General features: G+C 36.3%; 2 protein-coding genes across 3 annotated transcripts; both read left to right on the top strand.

The window, feature by feature from the left end:
• Positions 1-7,284: 7,284 nt before the first annotated feature.
• LOC139194840 (F-box/LRR-repeat protein At4g14103-like) lies at positions 7,285-8,841 on the top strand. Its single transcript, XM_070819760.1, has 2 exons — positions 7,285-8,229; positions 8,341-8,841. Exons 1-2 carry the CDS (start codon positions 7,285-7,287, stop codon positions 8,839-8,841), a joined length of 1,446 nt encoding a protein of 481 aa, XP_070675861.1.
• Positions 8,842-12,128: 3,287 nt separating this feature from the next.
• Positions 12,129-21,151, top strand: LOC103432113 (polycomb group protein EMBRYONIC FLOWER 2-like). 2 transcript variants are annotated; one of them, XM_008370280.4, is made up of 22 exons: positions 12,129-12,354; positions 12,441-12,597; positions 12,717-12,772; positions 12,867-12,981; positions 13,092-13,251; positions 13,341-13,409; positions 13,876-14,015; positions 14,222-14,284; positions 14,443-14,564; positions 15,102-15,166; positions 15,429-15,481; positions 15,800-15,853; positions 15,939-15,998; positions 16,456-16,502; positions 16,596-16,717; positions 17,570-17,608; positions 17,685-17,820; positions 18,536-18,584; positions 19,029-19,112; positions 19,376-19,455; positions 20,259-20,348; positions 20,772-21,151. In XM_008370280.4, the coding sequence occupies exons 2-22, from the start codon at positions 12,472-12,474 to the stop codon at positions 20,890-20,892; spliced, it is 1,851 nt and encodes a 616-aa protein (XP_008368502.3). In that variant the 5' UTR covers positions 12,129-12,354; positions 12,441-12,471; the 3' UTR covers positions 20,893-21,151. The 2 variants fall into 2 exon arrangements, with proteins under 2 accessions (XP_008368502.3, XP_070674599.1); XM_070818498.1 differs by lacking the exon at positions 17,570-17,608 and having other exon boundaries at positions 12,142-12,354.
• Positions 21,152-21,665: the final 514 nt, after the last annotated feature.

The raw sequence follows: 21,665 nt of genomic DNA, 5'->3' as shown, positions 1-21,665 counted from the left end.
TAAGAACTTCAATCTTGAACAACAACTAGACTCCAAGAACTTCAATAACCATACCCAAATCCAGTGCAAGTTCAGTGAAACATTATGAAATGAAGAAGCAGAGAACCATACCAAAATCTGCAGAAAGAGCAGAGAGTGAGACCTTTCTGCTCACATTGCGAAAAGGCATGGAACCCGAGCAGTGTCGTCGTAAGTTCCATGGTACCCTTCCAGATCATCTTTGGTAATTAAAACTGCATCTCCAGAGGGAGAACATGCTTCGAACCCACCAATGGCTTGCACCCAGCAAACCCAGCACTTCTATTTTGACCTGAAGGATCAAGATCCATGCACGAGGTTGCAGAACCATATCCTGAGGAAAATCCGAACTCCGACGAAGCAACACCAAATTCTGAAGAAAACCCAGATGCACTTTATTTCTGAAATCACCGACTACGCATGGAAGATGAAAAATCCAGATATCACCGACAATTTTTTTTTTTTTGTTCATAGCCCAGACGAAAAATCAACCAAGAAGTGACAGGACAATCGCGGAAGCACCGAAGAACTTTGACAAAATTTCTATGAAAAATTTGAGTAGAAAATAAATAAAAAAAACTAGAAAACAATGAAAACTAATGAAAACCGGAACCACCAGAATCCAAGGTGTAAGCCTGGTGGCTCTGATACCATGTTAACTACATTGCAAAGATGAAGGATTTGTACAGAGAAAGAGGAAGAAGGCAGAGAGAAAAAAGAGAGATTCTAGAGAGAGAGAGTGTTTAGAGAGAATAGGAATTGTATTGATTGAATGAATATTTACAACTATGAGACAACAGTTTATATAGCCACATTCTCAACTGTCTAACTAACTATTGTTGAGCTAGAATGATATATTCAACAACAATTACATTCTCAAATGTTTGGTTACCAAGAAAATATTTCAAGTCTTTTCATTTCTGCTTTTCTCTGGAAAAAAAATGTAATTTTGAGTAGGTAATCTCTAGTGGGGTTTGATTGTTTCCATAAAAATTAAGCATATATAATTCATGGTAATGTGGAATTTCAAGAGTTCATGTCTATAATTATGTGAAGCCAGTTAGCATTTTAAATAGAAAAAAGCGAAATATAATGTAGTATGTTAAACAGAAACTTAAATTTGACGCATTTACAGAGCATCAAAATTAAGAGTTTGCATTAACCTTTTCAATTTTCACTGAACTGAAATGTACAGACACAGAGGACTAGAGGTGGTTACCATTACCAATGGGTTCAATATCAAACCTCGCAAGCATTGAAGATAGGATCAGTGAATTACCTGAGACGATCCTTTGTCATATACTTTCTCTCCTTGAAACGGTACATGCTGTGAGAACCACCGTTTTGTCTACAAGATGGAACAAAATATGGACTAAAGTTCCTAATCTACACTTTGTTTATATTCCAAATTTTTGTCCGGAATATGAAGATGAAGGTGAAGATGCATGTCACAATCATTTTATGACATTCGTTGATCGTGTACTTTTCTTTCGTGACTCATAAAAAATCCAAAACTTTACTCTTAGTTGTATTGATCTATATGATTTCACTCGAATTGATGGTTGGCTTTGCACTGCCACCAGGCATAATGTTGTTAAACTTGATTTTCATCTTCTTCATATTTATAAGTATAACCGCAGGGATACTTTTGAGTTTCCTCGAAGCCTTTTCAAGTGCAAAACATTGGAGGTTTTGAAGCTTTCTTCAAATTGTACTACTTACTATCCTCCTACATCCGGGTGTTTTCCGAGTCCCAAATTCCTCCATATTACACTTCATACTTCTCTTGACAACTCTGTCGAGCAGCTCATTTCTTGTTGCCCTCTACTTGAAGGGTTGACTATTGATGAATTTGTTGGCACTCGTGGAGATTCTGTGGATGTTAATTTCAACATTTCTGCGTCTAAATTGAAGACTTTGACAATAAGGTTGTCAGCTTGTCCCACAAGTCCGTACAATGTTTTAATTATTGCTCCAAATCTGAAAAGCATTAATCTTAGCCAGAATACTATGGCATATTATTTTTTCTAGAATGTAAGCTCTCTTGTTAATGCCAATATTGTTCTCGAAGCGTGTCGAGAAAAGGAATGAAGTACTTTCTTTGTCATTCGTGTCATTGCGCTTATGGGAGCAATTTCCAGTGTTAAACATCTCTCTCTTTCAGGTGAATGTGCAGAAGTATACCCTGATTCTTGTTCCTTTACACTATTGCTTGCAGAGTTGTTTACCTTCCCTGATATCGATCTATCTTAGTGTTCTTTCTTCCCTAAACACAGTGCGTGTTGACGTACGCCTTTATGATTTGAAATAGCAAGTAAATTTTTTAATGCGTTTATGTTTGATCAATGTTTATATATTTCATGAAGGGTGGTTGTCATCGATACTTCCTCCCAGAGGAGTTGGTTCCGCATGATTGCTATTACTGGAATTTGCTAAAAGCAGTGCTCCAGATATCACATAATCTACAACATCTTGTCTTAGAAGATGTGAGTATGATCAATGTGTTTACACTCTCCGTTTTTATGCCAACCTGCACCTGTTAAAGTTTTTCATTTCACTCTTTTTGAATAACTGTGTCGAGCACTGAATTTAGTTCGAGGTTCTCAGGGCATCAGTGGAATCCATCAGAATGTGTGCCTGTTTGTTTGTTGCGGCTCAAGACTGTCTCTGTGCGGAATTTCCAGGGACGACATATTGAGATGACAGTGGCGAAGTATTTGTTGAAGAATGGTATGGTTTAAAGTAAAATGACGATATGTGCAAATCGTTGTCATATGGAAAAGAAGACGTTGCACCAGGAATTTGCTACGTTTGAAAGGGGTTCAAAGACTTGTCAAGTTGAATTCATTGAAGTGTGATTTCATTTCTCCGAGTACTTTATTGAAGCTAGGACAATGAACGAATTTGCTATTTGTAGCTGCCAATGTCGCTTATAATCCAATCTAATTTGAATTGCAGTAAATGAAATTCAAATTAGCAACCAATTTATTACTCTCGACAAGTGCTTAAACCAACTATGCTAGATCCAGTTCTACTTATATTTGATTTATGGAATGCTAACTGCCAAACAAAGATAAACCTTATTTGACCAAAAAAAGAGATAAAAGTTAGAACGAGCTGCTGTTCTTGTGGAATTCTCAGACTTGAGAGTTGCAGAAATTGTGAAACCGCTGCTGTTAGCATTTCCCTTCGTTTCTCAGTAACCAATCTGAGCCACCAACTAAGGCTCTTCTCTTGTCAGGTACTCTTCTTCTTCTTCTTCCTGGAAAAATGCTCCGTTCAATACTTTCTTCTGGGTTCTGTTCGCCTCTTTGGAATCTTTTTTATTTCTCTAGAAAATAAAATTTGATACTTCAGGAAGCAGAATTTTATTTAAGATTTTAATTTGCTAAATTTTCTGTTCTGTTGGACTCGTAGAATTTCATGCATTTTTCTTTTTACCTGATATAGAGTACCTAACTAGTTAAGATTTCTTGTGCTTTAGGAATTGTAATTAATTCTGTATTCGAATTACTTTAAGTATAATATTACTTGTGCCACAAGGGTATGTGATGTATATGGAAAGGGGTTCACCCCAATCAACAGAATTATCCATTTATAGTATCTTACATATGGTACTAGTAGTTTAGGTAATTTTTTCTGTCAAACCCTAAGCCTATCCGCTAGCCTAGCCGCCCCCCTCCCTCATGGCAGCTTCTCCGGGTTCACCCCAATCAGTAGAATCATCCAATTATAACTCTCTACAGTCTGTGTAGACATATATAAAGGGTGGAAAAAATACATTCACTTTCCATTTGCTTCAGTCTTAAATAAAACCCCTAAAAGAATTTATTTTTTATTTTTTATTACGTGTGGATGCTGAACCTATAAGTTCCAATTAACAGCAGTTCCGCATTTTCTGGAATGTTCACTGGCTTTCAAGCTTTTCATGTCAAAGCCTCAGGCAAGAGTTAAAGATAGGTCAGCAAATTACCAAATGTGGTGCTTTGTTGCATATATACACTCTTTCCTTGAAAGATAATGGACTGTCAGGACCAGCAATCTGTCTACAAGATGGAAGAATGTATGTGTTTCTACCCCTATCTAGACTTCCGCTGCGGGGATTTTCCTGCTGATTCTGATGATCTTTTAAAATTTTGTTGAGCAGGTACTTTCCTCTCATGATTCATCGGATATCCAAAAAATGGGTCTTGCCTGTGATTGTTTCCAAAAGGTCAGTTCCTCTCACGTTGATGGTTGGATTCAAACTTCTTTTAGGTAGAAATATAATTTTGTTTCGCTTGATCTTTATGCTGCTACATATGGAGACCAGATTATTGAGTTACCTAATAGCTTTTTCACATCCGAAATACTAATGGTTTTGACCCTGAGGTCGAATTTTATTATCAATGTTCCCGCATCTGGTTGTTTCCCAAGTCTCTCAAGTTCCTTTATGTTATACTTAAGGTTCTAAAAGACGTTAAGTGCTACGGCTGGGTCTAGACGGATTTAAGTAAATTAAATATATATTGTATAAATAAGTGCCTATATTTATACTTCAAAAAAACACATAATTGTCTTAGCATATATAAATTGTAGAATAAAATGACATATAGATTATAAGTATTAGAACATATTGAAAAAAAACAAGTATATAATGCGTGTTCATCCAAGTATTCAACAAGCCTCTTACATTTTATTGAAAAAATAAAATGTGATTTTTTGTCCAAGTGAGAGTTGTGACCTATGCTTGAGCAGGTAGGCGCCCGCTTGAGCGGGTCTAGGGGCATTTTCTTAATTTTTAAACATCTAGAGGCTAATCAGGACGGTGGTCAACTGCCTAGCGCCTAGGCGGTGTTGAGAGTTGTCTCATATCGGTGAGGGATAAGATTTGCTATGTGCTTATATGATCTTGGGCTACTCCTCATATAGCCAATTGATTTTATGGTGGAATCTCAATTTCATCATGGTATCAGAGCAAGGTTGTTCACGTGTGAAGCCTAACGGCCACACGCGCTCTACGTCACCCAGTTGTTGTCCACGTGTAGGCTTGAAAATCCACCACACGTGCGGGGGCGTGTTGAGAGTTGCCCACATCGGTGAGGGATAAGGTTTGCTATGTGTTTATATGATCTTAGGCTACTCCTCATATAGCCAATTCGCTTTATGGTGGAACCTCAATTTCATCAGGCGGTTCTAGGCAGAGATTTTTGGAACAGTGGTTATACTTAATTATCCTCAAAATGACTCAATGTTTTACTTTTCCCGAACTGCCCTGTACGTGAAGATTTGGCTATAGAAGGATATCTTCGGTATGGTGTAGTTTTTAATTTAAATATTTACGCTTCTGAACTGAACATTTTGAGAAACAAGGGGACAACTTTTTACATGTACTCTCAAGCTTGAAAGCCTTGGTTCAGCTGGGTTTCTCGGATTATATTCTAGAGAATATGCACACTTTCTATTCAAAGCCACATATTGACCTCCATGACCATTACACAAATGTTACAATTCCTCGCTTCTGACAGTGCAACCACGTTTCTAGCAAGGATTTGCAATGTTAAACATCTATCCCTTTTAGCTCATCTTTTGAAGGTAAGTATATCCGAACTTGCTTGTCTTACAACTGTAAGAAAGAAAGGTAAGGGGTAATTTGGATGAACGGATGGATGCTACTGCATACATTTTGTACCATTATTTTGTGTAAAGTGGAAGAGTTGTGGGGTGCAGCATTCATGTTGGCCCGTAATATTCAACCCCTTCAAAGTTGGATGGATTGAATTTGAAGGAATGAAATAAATTAATTAGCAATTAAGTTTTTGTGGCGAAGGGTGGAAAAACTAATTAAGATTTTCTCTATTTCGGACAAACTTCAATTTCTTGCTTAAAGCATCAGAGGTTAACGTTATGCATTTCATTTATTTTTCAACCTTCAAGTTTTGTTATGAAGTTGACTGCAGTATCTGATGTTCACTTTGGTGATCAATGGCTGATGAGAAATTGGACGCTGCATAAGAAATAGTGCTCTTATTACATTTGATTGTTGTTTTTCCTATTCTATGATAATTATTATAAACTTTCTTTGGTGGGAATGAGAACTTGTATTTTTTTTTTTTTTTACCAGATTGTTTTAAATGCTTAAGTTTATTTTGTAATACTTCTTCATTAAGCAATCTTGATAAACAAAGACAGCTCAAAGAGAGGTGTAGCGTTCGCAATGAACGATTCTGATTATGACATCTGTACGATGAAGATTTGTATTGTTCATATAAAAATACAAGGGGACCTGCTATGAAAGTGTTCTATGTATAAATAACTAATCATTGACCCCCTCATCACCTCACAATTTCAACGCCGCACGAAACCAAAAACCCTAAGATACAAAATTTGGGTCTCCTGACACTCGCACCTTGTTAAGACGACGAATCAAAGTTCTAAAGAACCTCTACGAAGGTGAGTGGATTGATTTTTGGAACTCCTTTAGTTTTCAATTTTGTTTTATCAAATGAAATGTATGTTTGGAATGTGATCTCCTTAATTCATTTACCAGATGAATAGACTCATCTCAAACTGACCGAAATAACCATGAGAAATGATAAGCACAAATTCTTTTTCTCATCGTACACACTCTTGTTTAATCATGTCTGTTGTTTTCTTCTGATGTACTTAATATGAGGACTTGAAGTAAAAAGAGGTGTATGAGAAGCTAAAACTAGATTGAAAAATGAGCTCCCAATACTATATGAAAAAAAAAAAAAAAAAAAAAAAAACTCATTACTCATTACTTATTTTTGTATCAAATGAATTTTGAAAAATATGTTTTGTTTTGTGCTCCACTCTCATAATTCAGATTTTCTCCTAATAACATGTTTACTTCCTTAACATTACCATTTGTTTGGATACCAAGAAAACTGCCGAAAACAATAGAGGGATTTTAGTCTTATTCTTTCTGTTGGTTATCTCAACAAAAATATTAAATCTTTATTTTGTTGTTTTTGTTTTCTCAATGAATTTAGTTCCTCAAGAAATGTTCCAATATTGCATTCTTCCTTTCTTGGATCTATTTCTTTTTTTTCCATTAAGAAATAGTAAATAGATATCACGGAAGGCAATTAATTATCATTTGAGGACATTGTGGTTAAATGCAAAGTTATTGCCATTCATTTGTAAAATTCTTGATATGAAATATCGAAGTATGATATGCCAAAAATTTGGCTTATTTACTTCTCCCTTAGATTGTAAAAGTTTGGCTTATCTTTTTTTATAAATTTTTACTGGAAGGTACGAATGGGTTCGATGCCAAAGAATCAAGAGCGAGTGAGTGATAGGATAAGCGCATTACCAAGTGAAGTTCTCTGTCATATACTTTCGTTTCTTCCAACTAATTATGCGGTGAGGACCACCGTGTTGTCTAAGAGATGGAAGAACATATGGACTTCAGTTCCCAATCTATACTTTTGTGACGATGATTACCCTGAGGTTAATGATTTTACGGCATTTGTGAATCAAGTACTTGACTCTCATGACTTATCACGGATCCAAAAGTTCCATCTTCATTGTGACGACGACTACTTCGAACACCCGCCTGTTGATCGTTGGATTCACGCTGCAATAGAACGGAAGGTTGTTGAACTTGATCTTTGTGTTCATCACTCAGAACCAGACCAGAATTTCGAATTGCCTCAAAACATTTTCATGTGCGAAACACTAAAAGTTTTGAAGCTGCAGTTTCATTTTATTGCCCGTCCTCCTACATCAAAGTGTTTCCCAAATCTCAAGTTCCTCAATGTTGATATTCATCATCCTGATGTTGACTCGGTGGAAAAGGTTTTGTCTTACTTCCCTGTACTGGAAGACTTGGTTATAGGTGGATTTCTGGATGACTATGATGTTGAAAGTCTAGATATTAACATCTCTGCACCAGCACTGAAGACGTTAGTGTTAAGTATAGAAACTGAAAATTTTGATGAGGATTTCAAGCTTTGTACTAATTCTCCCAAACTTGAGTCCCTTGACGTCAGGCTATATGGCTTGTCAAACTTCTCTTTATCGATCAATGAAAATTCCGTAGTGAAAGCAAACATTGATCTCCCATACGAAGAACAGCCTAGTGGAGAGTCTGCAGATGTGGAAGATATTCACCAATATGCAGAACAACATGATCGTGCAATTGCGATTTTTAAAGATATCTGCAATGTCAAATACCTGTCTCTTTCAGCACATAATTTGGAGGTAAGTATCTCTTTAACTTGTTTCTTTACACTACATTGAATTATGCTAACTAAATGGTCAGTTTTTGTATGAATTTATCTGTGATCATTGCTTGAACTTATTTCCATATAGGGTGATTTGCCTGCTTTTGACAATTTGAACCAATTGAAGCTGGTTCTTTTTGACTGTGATTACTGGCGATTCCTAACAAAGTTACTCCAAAGATCACCTAATCTAGAACATCTCGTCTTTGAACACAAAGTACAACGCAGTTACAGCTATAGTACTCCTATTCCAGCAGGCAGCCTGATTTCTGGCGCGTTCGTTGATTGTTATAAAGAGTTTGTGAAATGTTCAGAATGCAATGAAGAAGACTTTGAGCATGAATTTTATCCACCAGAGATTGTGCCTATCTCTCTGTCGTCGCACCTCAAGACTATCACTGTGAACAGATACAAGGGAACGCGGTATGAGGTGCAATTGGTAAAGTATTTGTTAAAGAACGGCGAAGTGCTGAATAAGATGACCATTTCTACAGAGGTGACTTCGGATGAACAGAAGAAGGCGTTGTTCGAGGAATTTTTGCTGTTTCAAAGGGGCTCGAAGACGTGTGAAGTTGAAATGCAATTTTAGGCTTGGTATCATATTCTAGGGTTCCAAAAGATTTCATTTTAAAAGTTGTAAAAGAATCATTGGCAGTTTTATTTCCGTGGTGTATTTTCTTATATCAACTTTCAAACACTCTTGTTTTCTGCCTGCGTTTGATAATTGGAGAAAATTGAAGCTGGTTTGGCATAATATATCTGTTAGGCGAGCACTCCGCATTTTACCCCTGTTAATTCTGTTCCTTCATTTTCTTTTGATTTGCTCAAGCGAGCACCCCTTTGACAAACAATTGACACTATTGTGCCTATTTTTTTAGTCTGAGACCTACCTGCTAGGCAAACAGTTAATTGAGTATCGTTTTCGTTTTGTGTTTCACCTGTTTACTTGGTCTTTTTTTTTAGTTCTTGTCAATTGAGCCAGATAGATCTTATCCCATTCCGAAGTCCAATTAACGTCAAAAAATCTCCCATCCTTTAATTATCCGGCCTACCAAATGAGGCAATAGCCTAAACAAATTTTCAAAAGGGAACGATAATGAATTCGTATCTTTATCTAGTTATCCTGCTTCGTGGATGAACAATGCTTAAGTCTTCGGTCGAACTATTTGTTACTAAACCCTCTTACTATCTGTTTGGTAAATAGGGTTAGAAATTCAAGTCTTTCCCCTTGTTTGTTTCTGTAGATGGTAAAACTTTCTGACTTTACTATGATTGAAATTATGAGTATAACATCCCATATCGAACAACGAAGAGGAGGGAATGTGCCTTATATGTACATGCCCACCTCTATATAGCACGAGATATTTTGGGAATTCACTGGCTTCGGGTTCCATCGGAACTCCGAAGTTAAGCGAGTTTGAGCGAGAGCAATCCTAGGATGGATGATCCTCTAGGAAGTTCTCGTGTGAGTTCCTAAAAACAAAACTGTGAGAGCGTGACCGGCACCCAAAGCGGATAATATCGTGTTACGGTGGACTCGAGACTGGGATGTGACAATGAGATTTTGATGTTGCAATATATGAAAACTGAATACCAAATGGTTATCAAATGGTCCCTAAACAAAACATATGCCAAGACATTTTAAATTTACTTGTTTTTATCATTCATTGTACAGCTATTATAACTCAAAAACAAAGGAAATTTCTGATTTTATATTTTTTTTTCTGCATCAATTTCTGATTAGCAAAAATAGAGCATAAAGATTGACCAAAAAATGAAAAGCCTTTTCTATGTGAAGTTTTTTATACAAAAGCTTCTTGACAGTGAATTACCAAGTTAAAAAGCGTGCTGCAACATGACAATATTTCCCAAAATGCATCAGGTTACAAATGGGTCCGAAGTCTGACAGTCAAGCAAGTTCGAAAAATTGGATCAGCGAACTACCAGATGCAGTTCCTTGTCACATACTTTTTTCCCTTCAGCAAAACATGTTGTGAGTACCAGCGTATTGTCTACAAGATGGAAGAACATATTGTCTCTTTTCCCAATCTAGACTTCAGCGATCGAGATTTCTCCTCCTCTGCTGACTTTCGGAGTTTGTTGATCGTGTGCTCTTCTTTCATGACTCATCAACATTCAAAACTTCCGTCTTTTTAATAACTATGTGGATGACTTTTCTCATGTTGATGCTTCGATCCGCACTGCTATTAGGCGTAATGCTGAGGAACATGATCTTCGGGTTCAATCATCTGATAATTACGAGCAATTTGAATTGCCTAAAAGCCTTTTCATGTGCAAAACACTAATGGTTATGAAGCTGATGACAGATTTTGTTGCCAGTATTCCTACATCACATTTCATTACCCTCAGACTCACTCAATGGAAAAACTTTTATCTCAATGCCCTGTACTTGAAGATTTGACCATTGACGTTAAGTCTTTCAGACAGTTTTTTGCCTAAACTGAAGGGGTTAAGCATAAGTCTGAGCACTTCAAGATGTAGACAATTTTTTTTTATAAATGCACCAAATATTTGAAAAGTTGATATCGTGTGAGCAGCTTTTGTCAAGTTATATCTTGGAGAGTAAATAATCCCTACTCGAAGCCAAGATTCATCATTATTGGCATGATAGCTAGAGATGATGAAGGTGCCTGTGCCTGCGTTTGATATTTTGAGAAAATGGATTTGACGCTGGTTCTTCACAGCTGTTGTTAGGGGTGGGAAATGCTAATAGAGTTGCTCAAGAGATCACCTGCTCTACATTCCCTTGTCTTGCAAAATGAGTATGAGTATCGCCGCCCCTCCAAAATTGACAAAAGCTTGATGATTAAGCTTCAAGTAAACCGAGATTATGCGGACTCAGATCTTCCATGGAATCCACCAGAGTTTGTTCCTATTTGTTTGACGTCGCACATCAAAGCTATCTCCATGAGGGCATTCAGGGGAAATCCAGATGATCAGATTGAAGTACCCAAGTATTTGCTAGAGAATGGCCAAGTCTTGCAGAATATGACTATTTACACTGCCGGTCAAAGCTTGTTCAGTTTCAAGCTTGAACTAAAGCCGAAATTGGCTCGTTTATGGATTAAGCTTGAACCTTAGCTTGGTTTAGCTCATTTCTGAAACCAGCTTGAACTTTGATGAAAAATTAAAAATTATTTAAGCAAACACAAATAAACTTATAACATGACAAGTCTCATGATAAATGCACATTCCTAATAGATGCCTCATCAATGTGAAGAAGGAAAGCCAATACATTCAAAAAAAACAATACTACAACCGAGTCAAACATGAATCAATCTCGAGGAATCTCAAAATCCCAAAATTAGTTGAGTTAGACTATAAACGTTGTAGCTGAACTCATAGATTTTTTGGTTTTGGTCAACTGAACTCATAGATCATATCACTCTCTTTTGAATTTCTTGGTCATAATCTATATTTTGGTAAAAATCTTGAATATTTGGTTTGGATTGATAAAAGGATTAAAAATTACACTTAGATTTATAGCCAAGCAAATCACACATCTGTCTAAATTACTAAAACGAGAAATGATAACTACATATTTTTTATTTTATACACGTCGCTTTATAAAACGTCCATTGTTATTATTTAAAGCGTGCCTGATTATCGTTTTTCTTCTTTCTTCAAAATTAAGCGAAAACAAAACCTTGGAAAAAAAGAAGAAGAAATTTTAACGAAAAACTTCATGTACTGTTTACTTTAACGAAAAACCACATTTTTACACTAAAAAGTCAATCATGTACTATTCATTTTATCTTTTATTATCTTTACGTTAAAACTCAAAATTTCCAAACATTTTCCATTAGTTTTCTTAAAAAAAAATTAAAAAAAAACAAAAGGCAAAGGATTATAAATATAATTTTTGGTCTGAAGAAAGAGGCGAAGTTGCCAGCTGAGAAAAATGGCAGCGTAACGCAGAGACTGAGTGAGGGAGTCTGGTAGAAGAGAGCGTCCATCGCGATTTTCGATGAGGAAGGAAACACCGAGAAGAACCCAAAAGCCAGAAGAAGAATTGCAGACACCAAACCTTCTCCTCCACCCAATCTCTTCGTCTTCAGCTCCAATTCTTCCTCCTGGCTCCGTAAGCTCTCGTTTCCTCATGTGGGTTCTCTCTCACTCCTCTGTTGCTGCGACTTTCGCCTAGAAAAATTGAATCTTTGGTTGCAGGTACGCGAGGAGCAGCAGCGGCAGCGGTAACATGTGCCGGCAGGAGGCGCGGGTGCGGATGTCGGCGGAGGAAGAAATTGCGGCGGAGGAAAGCCTCTCTGTCTATTGCAAGCCTGTTGAGTTCTACAACATTCTCCAACGCCGCGCTATTAGAAATGTACTAATTTATTTCGTATTGTTCAGCTAAATTATTTGCATTTACGTGACCAATGAAATCGAGGATTTATACTTCGGTGGCCACTTTGTAATGGGTTTGTGTGCATTTTTCGAATGTAGCCGGCGTTTCTTCAAAGATGTTTGAGCTACAAAATAGAGGCCAAGCACAGAAGGAGGTAATGGCAGCAATTAAAATTTGAACTTTTGTGTCTATACAAGTGTGTGCTAATTTTTTTTTTACTGACTGGGTTGGTGTTGGTTGAAATTTAGGATACAAATGACGGTTTCCATTTCGATGTATGAGAAGGAAGGTGTACAAACCCATAATCTCTTTCCTTTGTATGTGTTTTTGGCCAGACTAGTTCCTGATGTTGCGGTTCCAGAGGTATGTCTATGTATGTTTTTAGTTTTCGAATTGTTAATCAGTGTGTTGCTTTGTTCCGGTTTCATTTTCATGTATCTGATAAGAGTTCTGTCTTGGAATGTATGAACAAGTATTCTGCTACATATCGATTCAGTCGGGCTTGCATGTTAAGCAATTCCACTGGGGTTGATGGGAGTAGTCAACTTCAAGCACATTTTATTCTGCCTGACATTAATAAGCTAACACTGGAGGCTAAATCTGGCTCACTTGCAATCTTGCTCGTCAGCTTTGGTACTTTTTTGTGAAATTTTGTTGGTATGGAAACCTTTTTTATGTGGATGTCATCGAAATGTTTGGGCTCATATATTAGTTCATTGTAGTGGGAGCACAAAATCCATTTCGTGGAATCAATTTATCCAAGGGTCCTGTGGATATGTCTTCTTTCCCTTGTAAGTTAAAGCTTTACTTGCTAAGCTCTATCACATGTTTGAATTTTGTTATGTTATTTAACAGATTAAAATTTAAATTTGTGACAGGTCTGACATAATTTTGCAGTTTGGATTTCTTTAGTAAACTTTATGTTCTACATGATGCTGGCACATTACGATATGCAGAGACCAGATGTTTAACTATATGACCCATTTGCAGCTCCCTAAATTTTTGAATTTCTGATTTATTTTACCCACTTTAAAAATAAGATAGGACGAGTACACTTTATGTCATGCCTTGTCTAAACTATGTGAATAAATGTTTCTTCACACCAAGATATGTGGAGTGAAAGATGAAACATTCTTTGTACCTTGTAATATTGAGAATTAATTCACCGACTTTAATCTTCTTTCTTATGAGATTGATTGCTCAAATCAGTTCTATTTTTATTCTGGTTCTAAATTCACTGTCAATTTTGCTTGACAGCAAATGCAGGAGGATATTGTCTATGGAGCAAGATACCACTTGAATTACTCTATATCTCTTGGGAGAATTCTCCTAATTTTGGTTTGGGACAGAGAGCTGAGATGATTTCAACGACTGACATGCGCTCTTGCTTCTTGAAGGTATGGCATCAGTTCCCTGACTATTGATTAACTATTTGTAATTTTCTTGACTAAGAGCTCCTGGTTAACAATGTGGTAAACCTTATGACATTGTAGCTGTCAAAATAATTTAGTTTTTCTCCAATCTCTTATTCGTGATTGGACCTGTATAATTGTAGGCCTTCTTTTCTCCACTTTCAGTTGATTTGGTCTTTTCCCTATTGCAGTTGAGCTGTTTAAATGAGGACAAGTGCCTTATGATTGCAACTCCCCATAATCCAGAAACTGTTGTATGTTCTTTTTTCAGTGTTTTCTTCTTAGATCAATAATTTGAATCTCTCCTCTCTCTCTAGGCACGGAACATACATGTATGTGTATTCAACATTCTCTTCTTGGCAACCGTTGCTGATGAATATCTGTTACTTTTGGTTGCTTGGGCCTTTCAAAGGTCATTTCTCAGCTAGTGCAGGTCACCATTTCTGCAGAGGAATTTGGTGCTAGGGAAAAATCTCCTTATAGCACTTACATATGTAGTGACATTCCTTCTTCATCATTGCCTCATATCATTCGGTAATTTTCATCTCTCATCAAGTAAATTTGCCTGTTCACGTCATTCTGTTATTCCTTCTAACTTTTTGCTTCCCTGAAATTGTTGTTATCGGATACTGTTTTTTGTTTGATCATATTTATAAAACTTATTTTTTGGGTCACTACTTGTATTTTATAATGATCAACTATTTCAATTTAGACTAAAAAGGTCGTACCCAGTGCACAAGGCTCCCGCTCCCAGACCCTGCGTAAAGCGGGAGCCTTGTGCACTGGGTACGACCTTTTTAGTCTAAATTGAAATAGTTGATCATTAGTCTCGTGGTATTTTTCCATAAGAACAGACTCTATGAACTTAATTTGGATATACTCCCACAAAACTTCTTATACTTCATTTTCTTGCATGCAAATGGGTGATTTGTCATGCTATTCATGGAGAGTACAAAATCTGTGTGATCTTAAGCTGATTTTAATGAGGATTTTATTTTTATATCAGTATGTATATGTCTATATTTGAGCTCTTGGCAATATGCTTAAATATTTGTTACTTGTGTTGTCCAGGTTAAGGGCAGGAAATGTGATTTTTAATTATAGATACTACAACAATACATTGCAACGGACAGAAGGTATTAATGATATCTTATAATTGTTGGCAACTTCCAAATTTTCGTTATGGGACATGTTGGCAGCTTAAAGTTAAAATATGGAAATTGGTAATTTTATTCTATACTTCCATTTCCTTGTCAATAAAGACAAAAAAAATATTTTTGTATTCCAATTAATGTGTTTTTTCTTCTTCCTCACATTCTTTAACCAATTAATATATTTTTGTATACCAATGAATACACATTCCCTTGTTTGTGAAATAATCCTTTGTTCATCTTGCAGTAACTGAAGATTTTTCTTGTCCATTTTGCTTGGTTAGTTGTGCAAGCTTCAAGGTGCAACTTTCTGCCAAAATCTGTTTTTTATTGTATATTGATAACTAATTACTTCACATATTAACAACTTAGGTTTTAGGAAAAATAACAAATTTTCATGGTATCAAAGCAGAAGGTCTTGTGCTCAAATTGTGCCACTCAATTCCACATTAAAATAAAAATAGTACCTGCCCTCTCGTAGTTGAAGTCTTGGTACACATAGAATTGATTCTAATAGCTTAAGCTTATGGGAAAAGTAGGAGTGTAGCAATCTGAAATTGAACCAATAGCTAGTGCACTTATGACTGATGCTTAAAATCTATTCAATCTTTTTTGTAGGGTCTGAGACATCATTTGTTCTCATCACATGATCTCTTCAACTTTGAATTTTGGGTTAGTATTCTGTGAGAACCTTAGTGGGATTATGTTCATTTAATTATGGTAGACCGATGGCTACTAAAATGATGATTATTTATAGGTAACCGAAGAGTATCAAGCTGTAAATGTGTCTGTGAAAACTAATAATTGGGGATCTGAGGTATGTGTTCTTCTATTATTTGATGATAGAGCAAAATAACATTTCTCAGCGATCAAGTTCTGTATTAAGTATTAGCAACCATATTTCATTCCATTCAGTAAAATTTAATGTTACATTGTGTGTGTATATTGTTACCCGAGGAATTGAGCAAGTCCCATACAAGGTTGCTTCCCCAATCATGAGTTGTCCTATGTTTAATTTGGAATTAGATTAGGGCAAATGTCATCATGATATAATCTTTTCTAGTTTCTTTGGACATATACATGTTGAAATAGTAAAGATGATGTTGGCTGCCGAAGATGACAGATGAAACGACTATTATGCCAATTTATGAATTGTAGTTAACTTTGAGAATACATTCTCTTAAAAAACAGATGGTAGTGGTACAAAAGAAAAAAAATGCAGAAATACCTTGATAACTAGCTGCAGAAATTTAGATCTTATTTTTTCTCTTCAGATTGTTGCTGATGGTGTTGATCCTAAGCAACAAGTATTCTCCTTTTGGTAAGTTTTCTCTTCTTTATTGGCCCATATGTAATTTTATTTGAGATATATGAATGCCTTAAACTGAAAGGAGCAAGCTCATGCATTTCCCAGCTCAAAGCCACTAAGACGCAGAAGACCCAAGAGCCTATATCAAAATGCAAAGCACGTACATCCTCACGTCTTAGAGTCTGACTTTCCTTCTGGACTTTGTGAGCTTTTGGACAAGGCCGATGGTACATGTTCTTTCTCATGTTCACATAAACTATCTGAATTGACTACGTGATCGATTATTATTAAAAATTTGAGAAAGTAGAAGGTGCTGAAGCTCTCTTTGTTTCTCCTTTATATGTATTTGGCAATGTTATACTTTGGGTGGGTGTTTGTTGTTTTAAAGTCAATGGAGGTTAGACAACCAAAAAGGACAAAAAAAGATGGAATAAATAAGGCTTTTTGAACTGTGTCAAAGATTTGAACTGTCTTTTAGCTAAGAATTATTTTCTCTGGAATTATATGGGAAAGATATATCTTAGTAATGGTGAAGACTTGAATAAGTATTAATTCCTTGCAAAATAAGTGTATGGTCCAAAAATTATGGATCAACCAATCCTCATGTGTGTCTTGACTAGTTGATTGGATTATTGTTAGGAACCCGAAGTGTTCCTGACATAGTTAATCTGAACATGTCCTGCAACATGAAATTTCAAGCTCCGGACTGCAGATGAAATATCATTGTTCTCCTGGAGACCTATGTAGTAACTCCTTCAGGTGCCTGCAAAGCATCTGTCGAATATTATTTTCTACGAGAATTCACTTAAATTAGGCCTGAATAATTGAGCAATGTCTCTATTAGACTTGCTTTGGAGTGACACAAATAGCTATTCTATGTTTGTAACACATAGTTAACTTTTCCTATTTTTACGCTGAGAAGAACATATTGAGTTAAAGGTGCATTGTAATTTTTTTTTCCTTACCTAATGTCTGAAAAGAATTTTGGAGTTATTATTCTTTTAGGCAGATTGAACTAATATTTCTTAATGCAATCCTTTTCCGGATATTGTCGTCAAACACTCAACTTCTTTGCTCAGATGCTCATTCTAGTAGAGGTGATAAGGCTAGAATATCAGGTAGGAGTAATCTGCAGAATGATACGGTTGGTGCTGCTGTCTCTGAAATTTGTTTAATCCAGCTTTAATGTTGCAGGGTTTTCAAGCTCCACGCTACAGTCATATGGTGATCCTGGTTGCGTTCAGTCAGTATCGGGAAACAATATTGCACCTCCAACGCTTCTATTTGCAAAGACAAGAAAGTTATCTGTTGAGCGCCCAGACCCTAGAAAGTATCTCTCTCTCTCTCTCTCTCTCTCATGAAATACTGCAGTGTAATTACTTATGGGTGTATATGATTCTCATCAAAGCCAAATGTATGAGGTTTTACCTGGCCTTCAGCTACCAATCTATGGCTTCGCGTGTGCTTAGATCCATCATATGTTGCTTGGATGCATGGCTACTCATTCTTAATAAAACTAACAAAATTCTGGTAGCGCTGTCCAACAACTTCCTCAACCTGAACCATATGAAGCAACTGACTTAAAGTGACCTGAACTGGTTATTTGGTTCGGTTCAGTTCCTATTTTCCTGAAACCAAAAGGATTGGTTCAGCAAAACTTGATAAAACAACCTGAATGGATGAATAGCTCTGTTGAGCCTGTGCATGCATGTGAATTTGAACCTTAATAGATGGATGCTAACCGTTGCTCCCAAGCTGCTCTGATGTTAACTTGTCAATCTACACACACACACATGCACACACAAACACACATGCATGCATGCACGCACAGACGCACACCCTCAAAACTGATCATGTGTGGACAGGCTGTGTTTTCACTTGCCAATGTATCAGCAGTGTAATACTTTCCATTAAAGTTAATTTTCAATTATTTTAAAATGTGTTCTTTATACTGTGGTATTTTGCTTTTGCATGTCGATTATTAGTCTTGCATGTGGCCACATATGAATATGGTTTTTATCTAGAAGTTTTCTCTATATTTTCAGCTGTGCCCTCCTGCGGAAGAGAAAGTTCTTTCACTCACATAGGGCCCAGGTGAGAATAACTTATGTGATGAATGCATCACCGAACGCTGATTAAGCTTTGTGAATTTTTCAGTTATCATATACTCTGAAGTGTCATATATGGAAGCCTTTGTGAATTTGCCAATTTTTCTTTCCTTGGTGTATGAACGAGAGAGCAATCTGATTTTTTGGCCTGACCCACCATAATATTTTTTCTTTTCTTTAGCACGTGTTCTGTCACAGTAAATTATTCTTGCACTTGTATCATAAGTCTGTAACTGCTATGGTATGACTCTATATTAGTATAATCATTGAGGGCTGCTAGCAACAGTTGCTTTATCAGCCGCTTGCTCAGTTGCTAGCTCCAAAGGCCAACAGGTGTCAATAGTTTAGTTTCTTTTTGGCTCATATATTTAAATGACACTACTTAGAATATGCGGCACTGAATTCCTAATTATTATTTTTATGCTTGAAGCCGATGATGTTGGAACAAGTTTTGTCAGATCAGAATAGTGAGGATGAGGTTGATGATGATGTTGCTGATCTTGAAGACCGAAGGGTATAAAACTGAACCTCTCTCTTGCGAATACCATATGTTTCTTAGACAACTGACTTTCAGTCAGACAAGACCTTTATTGATGGCTGATTGAGTCATCGAGGAAAATATTTTCTTGCCATCTAGACTTTGTTTTATTTTCTTTGCATTCCTGTGCACATGGATCTGCGTTGAACATTTGGAAGCTTATTTGGGAATATGTTAGCAGCACTTTACATTGACTTGGCATCTAGCAAATGAATAAGTGGTATTTTACTCTATTGTAGATGCTTGATGATTTTGTTGATGTGACTAAAGATGAGAAGCAAATGATGCATATGTGGAACTCCTTCGTGAGGAAGCAACAGTAATTTCTCTACACTCAATTCTTTTAATTACAACCGTTGATATCATGGCACGTCTGGTAGGGCTCTTCATTTGCATGAATAATGCTCAATGATGGACAAGCACCAGGTCAAGAGAAAAACGGACAACTTCATTTTCTTGTGTGGATAAACATTAGGGCCTGTTTGGTACTCTACTTGAATCTAACTTTTTAAACTCAAAAACAATTTTCAAGTTTTAGACCTTAAAAACTTGTATGGTAGAACTATTTTCAAAAACTAAACTCAAGACTTTAACTTAAAAATATAGGCTATTCTCTAAAAACATAAAAAGTGAGTTTTTAGAGTATATAAACTCAAACTCACTTCTTTCTTTTCTCTCCCTCCTTCCCTCCCACTCCAAATCTATCTCTCTCTTTTCTTCTTTCTCTCTCCTCGTTTTGTTTTTACCTTTTTCGTCTTCCCTCCAATCTGCTCTCTTCATTCTCTCAGTTCTTTCTCTCACTCCTCTTCCTCTCTATCTCGTCCGACCCTTTCTCTTCTTTCTCTTTTCTTCAATCATCTCTTACTTTTTGTCCGCCTCTCTCCTCTTTCTCCCTCTCCTGCGACCCCCTCTTTTTAGATCTCTTTGTCTAGTTTAAGTCATAAGATTTAAAAAATTTAAATCGCAAACCAATCAAGTTTTTTAGTCTTAAAAAAAATTGTTATCAAGAAATGTTCTTAAGAAATATTTTGAGAAATGATAAAAAATTTCAAATAGAATACCAAATAGGCCCTTAGTTTTCTCTTGATTCTTTATGTGAATTATTTTGTGCAATTATGGCAGGGTATTGGCTGACGGTCATATTCCTTGGGCATGTGAGGCATTTTCGAGATTGCACGAGCATGATCTTGTCAAATCCCCTGCTCTGATATGGTATTAATCGCACTCGTTTGATTGTTAGTTCCCTCGAATTTGTTGCATATAGTCATTAACAACCCCCTCTTATCTAATTTTTGTAATGCATTTCTAACAAATTAAGCCTGAGTTCCATGAACTTAAAAGTCCCTCATTCAAACGCAAAATTAAGGATTATATGTACAGTGGCGTTCAGATGTGGACCTGGTATAATATTAAACCTTTTTCGTTCTTTGCCCTGAAGTTCAAGGACTTTACCTTCTGCTATGAAGTATGAACAGGTGAATCGTATGATCTGATTTATCACATCTGTATAAAGTGATTTTGTCTTTGCATCATCCTCCCCCTATCCAGCAAAAACGATCCGGAAGACAACTAGTATTATCATGCTTTGCTATTGATTATATTTCACGAATCTCAAATGACAAATCACTTTGGCAGGTGTTGGAGATTATTTATGATCAAATTGTGGAATCATGGTCTCCTTGATGCACGCACCATGAACAACTGTAACATTATTCTTGAACAATGTCAAAGCCTGGCTTCGGAACCCCAAAGTTAAAAGAGATTGTTTTGTTCATCAGAGTCGGGCATCTTCTTACTGCTGTGCTGATCTTGGTGCCTGCATTTTGTACGATGTGTTCTTATTTCGTAGTTTACTTTCTCTATGCTTATTGTCTTGCTGTAATCAGAGCCGTATGCGATTTTCCAGATGAATGTAGAACTGTACTATAATCCATGTATCTACCAGAGAAAATATGTAAGTAGAAACTATGGGCAAATAAATTCCAATCAATTTCTTATAAAAATAATTCACCTTCTTTCTTTTGTGTGATTTAGTGTTCAGCTTATATTTTCATTGCTTTTTCAATTACTTAATTAAGAATCCTTTTAGCTAGAACTGTAAATGTTCATATGCTTGTAAATGTCTTTGCCCACAAATTGTGGCTCAATTTCAATAAAATTGGTAGAGCTTGGTAGTTTTCTTTAATATGAACGATTTTGATTATAAACATAAAGTATTGTGAATCCGACACGAAGAATTCTGAGCAGGAATTCTTATTCATTTTTAGTAGTCAAGCATTATCCGGACAAAATTGTCATTTTCAACTCAATGATTTGTAATAAATACATTGTATATATGGACTTGGATAAGGGGCTACGTAATTAGTATTCACACTAATTTAGTGACTTAACACTAAATAAAACCTAGACCAATTTCCACCTCCCAAACAAGTTTCCAAGTTGAACCCTTGTCTAATGTTCTCTCAAAAAGCTAACACAAAAAGTAGTACTGGAAGCATCAATGGCTAGTTGTGTTGCACCAAGTGTTGT

This window comes from Malus domestica, chromosome 03, assembly GCF_042453785.1.
Source record: "Malus domestica chromosome 03, GDT2T_hap1".
Taxonomy (NCBI): domain Eukaryota; kingdom Viridiplantae; phylum Streptophyta; class Magnoliopsida; order Rosales; family Rosaceae; genus Malus; species Malus domestica.
This window is presented reverse-complemented; position numbering and strand designations above follow the sequence as displayed.